This window comes from Ovis canadensis, chromosome 20 (assembly GCF_042477335.2).
Source record: "Ovis canadensis isolate MfBH-ARS-UI-01 breed Bighorn chromosome 20, ARS-UI_OviCan_v2, whole genome shotgun sequence".
Classification (NCBI taxonomy): Eukaryota; Metazoa; Chordata; class Mammalia; order Artiodactyla; family Bovidae; genus Ovis; species Ovis canadensis.
The window spans coordinates 42431751-42437040 of record NC_091264.1 but is presented as its reverse complement, the minus strand read 5'-3'; the positions used below and the strand labels follow the sequence as shown (position 1 = coordinate 42437040).

Below are 5290 nucleotides of genomic sequence, written 5' to 3'. Positions count from 1 at the left end.
AATATTCTGTGATTCCTTATATGAGAAAAGAATCTAAGAAAGAATGAGTATATGTATATGAATAACTGAATCACTTTGCTGTACACCCTAAACTTCTATAACATTATAAGTCAACTATACTCCAACAAAGTTAAAATATCAAAAAGTAAATGTCATACCACATTCTTCTGCTGCTGAAAACAATCTTATAACTCCCATCTCACTCAGAGCAAAAGTCAAAACACTTCCAACACCCTCCAGGCCTACAAGGTCTGGCTGTACCTCTGACCTCATCTCAGTTAATCTGCTCCAGCCATACTGGACTCCTCACTTTAACGGAAAAACACGGACATCTTCCTGCCCTGCTGCATTTGCCTGGAGGTTCCCCCTGCCTGGAAAGAACCTCCTCCAGTCATCGGGGGTAACTCAGCATGTCCTTTAAATCTTTCCCCAAAGGTCACTTTCCCAGTGAGACCCACAGTGACCACCCTAGTACAACAGCCACCTTCCTTGTCCTCACACTCACACTGCGCATCACCTTCCCCACTGCATCTTTCTTTTGTTCCTATCCTTTCATAACAGAACACTTTCCTTATTTAGCCTACTGATAAGATATATTCTGTCTCCTACCACTTGAATAATGCTCCATAAGGCCAGCAATTTTCCCTTTAACTGCAGTGGTGTTTCCCAGATGAAAAGCACTGTGTCATGTGTCTGGCATACAGCTGGTGTGAATGAATGCTCAGTGTGATGCGCTGTGTATGTGCTCAGTCACTCATTCACGTCTGACTCTTTGCGACCCAGGGACTGAAGCCCCCCAAGCTCCTCTGTCCATGGAGTCTTCTAGGCAAGAATACTGGAGTGGGTTGCCATTCCCTTCTCCAGCGGATCTTCCCAGCCCGAGAAGCAAAACTGCATCTCCTAAGTGTTCTGCATTGGCAAACGGATTGTTTATCACGGAGCCACCTGGAAAGCAAGATCAGTGTTAAGCACCTCCCTATATCTTTATTAATGTGACCTCAGGCCAAATGTGTTGTGGTAGCTACAACATAACACACATCTACTCACATTGACATCAGTGCCACTTGTGTGTTTCTCACAAGTGCTGTTCTTCCCTTCTTGGCAACCAACCCTCCTTCACACTACATCACAGGATATTTTTCTTTTCAGAAAACAATTCTTGTTGACTTATGGGTCCTATTTTCTAACCAAATATAAACCTAAATTAGACTCTGCCTTAAGGGCTTACCAGGAGGCAATAAAACATGGTAATTCATTTATACTGCATGACAAATAGCTACTATCCGCAGTCATAAATGAGTTCTTAGAAACCAGTAACACTGATATTTCGAGGGAAATGAAAAAAAAAACTGAAAAATGAAATGAAAGACTTGATTAGTAAGGATAAAGCATATATGAAAATGACTAAACTGATCATAAAGGAAAAGCAATTTCTTTTCTTTTACTTAATTTAATTTAATATTACTAAAGACATTTAGACATAATAAAACCGTACAAATATTTGTAAAGTTTTACAAAACAGACCCATAGACAAACACTAGGGGACAAGATTGATGAGCGCCTGTAGGGGGAAATCTGTAGTTTGGATCCTGGTTTTCAATAAGATATGAAAAAGGAAAAGAAGTTAAGACAAAGATGGAGAAGCCCAGCCCAGGCCCTGTTGGATAAGGAAGGACCATCAGAGAAAACCGTCTAGAGGGCAGAAGGGTAGTAGTGGTCAGAGAGGGGCCAGGCTCACCACTCCTTTACATTATGCTAACAGCAGCACAGCCACATTCAGATGACTTCTGCAGAAAGAGAAGTCAGATCTTCAAGTCATAAAGCAGGGGTGGGATATGGAATATTGCACTACTCAGTCCCCACAAGGGAGCTGTTTCACACTGAAAGAAAAGAATCATGAACCAGTGTAGGTCAGTCATGTAAGGGCTCACATTCTCCACAGTCCTGCTCATGCTCACATGTCCCACTCAAAGACCCCCACCACCCAGTGTGTCCCCCCTGCACCAACTCCTCTCCCAGTCAGGACCCTCCAGTGTCTCACCTCTAGGATCCATGAGAGCTCTGGTCACACATCAGAGCTCTGGGCACTGTCACTGCCTGGGGGACAACAAGATAAGGATGTGGTCAGAACTCACAGGAGAGAAACTAGAGAAGGAACTTTGAGGAGGTTGAGCCCCCCATGTCCTCTTGTCTGCACCCTCAGAAGGGTCTCAGGAATCACACCCACTCTGTACTTACATGAAGCTTGAGTGTAGGTCCCTGCATTTTCACCTGCAAGAAGAAAACATCACGTGAGAATCCATGCAGAAGACTGAATCATGATATCCTGAGAAGCCCCCTAGTTCTGGACCCCAGAGAACTTTCTGGAACTGTAACCAAAAATCCAGGACAGAATCAGGAATATAAAGAAAGGAGATGTAGGGGCACTGGACCATATCCAACCCTTCTAGAGGTCTGAACTCAGTGGGGACCTTCCCCTCTGACCTTCAAGTGCTGAGAAACAGGCCCCAACTGAAATTATGAAGGTGAAAAATCTATCTTTCATTTTCACACGTACTTTACAAAAGGGTCAATATTAGCATCAGCTCCAGACCAGCAAGCCCATATGCATGGATGGTAGTTCCCAGGAACAAAGCAGGCAAACTTCTACCTGGGCTTGAAACCCCTCAGTGAGACAAGAAAACTCAGATCTCTCCCTCCCTTCCCTACCTGAGCGCTTCCTCCAGATCCCAGCTCCAGTCACCACAGCTCCAATGAACACAAGCAAAAGCAGACCAACAACGATGATGATGGGGACAGAGGGCTGAGGAGGTTCTATGGAGGAAAGGGAAGGGGCCCTGACCTCAGGCTTGAGTCTTGACCTTGCTGAACTGTATCCAGAAGGGCTCCTGCTTTATCTGAGAAAAGCTCCATCCCATCCCCCTCCTGACCCCATCTCAGGGTGAGGGGCTCCTGAAGCCCCTCGTGCTGCACATGGCACGTGTATCTCTGCTCCTCTCCAGAAGGCACCACCAGGGCTGCCCACTTCTGGAAGGTTCCATCCCCTGAAGGCCTGGTCTCCACAAGCTCCATGTCCTGGGTCTGGTCCTCCCCATCACGCTGCCAGGTCAGTGAGATCTCCTCAGGGTAGAAGCCCAAGGCCCAACACCTCAGGGTGACCTCACGCTCAGAGATGTGGTGATGGGTCACATGTGTCTTTGGAGGGTCTGAGGAAGAAGAATCAGAAAATTCACACTTTATGTTACTCCCATGGGCCACGGAGGAAGCATCACGTGACCACTCTGAGAAATGATGAGAAAATGAGTTTGAAAAGAAAAACAGAAACACCAGCACCAGCCTGGGCTGTGGTGTCTGGGAAAATCTCCTAGTCCTTGTAAAGTTCTGGAGTCAGGGTGAGAGCCAAGGTAGGATGCTCCACGTTAAGGGGGAGAATACAGAGCAATGGTCCTGACTTTGTTGGAAACGGAATGACTCAGAAAAGCTGGGGTCTGGCCTCTTATGATGCTCTCGGTCTGAGAACAGGCCTTGAGAAAGTCCCGAGTCTCAGAATGGTGGGCAGGGTGAAAGGGCACCACCGCTGACTAGTTATTTCAGGGGTGGTTTCCTGCTTCTTCCCCAAGGCACTGGATTCCTTAACTGTCCAGAGAAATGAAGTTACTGGCCAGTCACCGTCTTGTACAGAATATGAAAACCTGGGCGCATTCCTCCCTCTCCAGATAAGAACCTGGGGCGCTGTTCCTACAGGGACCCCACTTTCCTCTCCTCGTGGGAAGTCAGCTCCAGCCCGAGGGGAGGACGGGGCGGCCCCGCGCCCCTCGTACCTGCGCGCTGCAGCGTGTCCTTCCCGATCTCCAGGTATCTGCGGAGCCCCTCCACGCACTCGCGGTTCAGGTAGTGTCTCACACGGTCCGCAGCACCGCGCTGCTCAAACTTGCGCTTGGAGATCTGAGCCGCCGTGTCCGCCGCGGTCCAGGAGCGCAGGTCCTCGTTCAGGGCGATATAATCTCTGCCGTCGTAGCCGTACTGACTGTACCCGCGGAGGAGACGCCCGTCCGGCCCCACGTCGCAGCCATACATTTCCTGGACGGTGTGAGACCCTGACCCGCCCAGACCATCCGCAGGGATTAAACCCAAACTGAAATGAAACCGGGTCAAGTCCCCGAGAGCTCCTCCCGGGTCGGGGATCGGGCGGGTCCCGCAGTGTTGGGGTGACCCTCGGACCCGCAGACTCGGGCGACCCCGCCAGTCCCTGGGGATGGGGACCGTGACCCGGACCCGGGCCCGCGTCGCTCACCGGCCTCGCTCTGGTTGTAGTAGCCGCGCAGGTTGTTCAGGTTCGCTCGGAAAGTCTGTGCGGCGTCCTTCGTTCTCCGCGTGTTCAGATCCCAATACTCGGGCCTCTCCTGCTCCACCCACCGCGCCCGCGGCTCCATCCTCGGATTCGGGGCGTCGCTGTCGAACCGCACGAACTGCGTGTCGTCCACGTAGCCGACGGCGATGAAGCGGGGCTCCCCGAGGCCGGGCCGGGACACGGCGGTGTAGAAATATCTCAGGGAGTGGGAGCCTGGGGGCGGGGAGAGGTGAGACCCGGCCCGACCTCCTCGCGGTTCGGGTCCCTGGTCCGAGGTGATGGACCCAGGAGGGAGGGGCGAGGAGCTCGGGAGACGGAGGAGGTCGGAGGAGGACCAGGACTTGGGGGCAGAGAAGAGGGGGCGGGAAGCAAGGGAGGGACAGGACGGGACGTGGGGAGAGGACAGGTCTGGGCGAGGGCGGCGGGCTCGCTCCTTCCCTGGGGGTCCTGCCCTGTCCTGCCCACCTCCCCGCAGAGGCCGTTCCCTCCCGAGCCCGCACTCACCCGCCCAGGTCTCCGTCAGGACCAGCGCCCCCGGCAGCAGCAGGAGGAGGCTTCTCGGCCCCATGACCCCCATCTCCGGGGTCTGGGGAGAAGAGAGTCCAGGGAGTGGATGAACACTTGGTAACATGGTACCACGGAGATGACTACTGGCAGCTAGAAATCGGACACCCAATGGGAGTGAGACCTGGGGTCACGTCACAAGTGTCCAGATAAGAGGGTCCGAGACAGGTTGTGAAGGAGAAAGTGAAAGTCGGGGAGACGGAAAGCTCCAAGATGGAGCGTCCCAGCCCCAGACTCCGCCCTTGACTCTGAGACCCTGAAACCCTTGCCCTCCGGGGAACCTGGGGCGTTGTCCTGATCCCTCCTCCTCTGCACCTAGAGCTTTTTGTCTCACTCCCTGAGTCGGCCCAGGGGCTTGTAGTCAGCGAATTTCAA

At 52.2% G+C, this 5290-nt stretch overlaps 1 protein-coding gene across 7 annotated transcripts; it reads right to left on the bottom strand.

Moving 5' to 3' along the window:
* Positions 1 to 1430: 1430 nt before the first annotated feature.
* On the bottom strand, positions 1431 to 5022 carry LOC138425542 (BOLA class I histocompatibility antigen, alpha chain BL3-7-like). 7 transcript variants are annotated; one of them, XM_069563536.1, is made up of 8 exons: positions 4856 to 5022; positions 4295 to 4564; positions 3822 to 4097; positions 2931 to 3206; positions 2710 to 2814; positions 2239 to 2271; positions 2042 to 2097; positions 1431 to 1880 (listed from the first exon to the last, which is right to left on the bottom strand). In XM_069563536.1, the coding sequence occupies exons 1-7, from the start codon at positions 4980 to 4982 to the stop codon at positions 2066 to 2068; spliced, it is 1119 nt and encodes a 372-aa protein (XP_069419637.1). In that variant the 5' UTR covers positions 4983 to 5022; the 3' UTR covers positions 1431 to 1880; positions 2042 to 2065. The 7 variants fall into 7 exon arrangements, 5 of the variants coding, with proteins under 5 accessions (XP_069419637.1, XP_069419638.1, XP_069419639.1 ...); XM_069563537.1 differs by having other exon boundaries at positions 1431 to 1787; positions 4856 to 5011; XR_011251267.1 differs by having other exon boundaries at positions 2239 to 2814; positions 4856 to 5011.
* Positions 5023 to 5290: the final 268 nt, after the last annotated feature.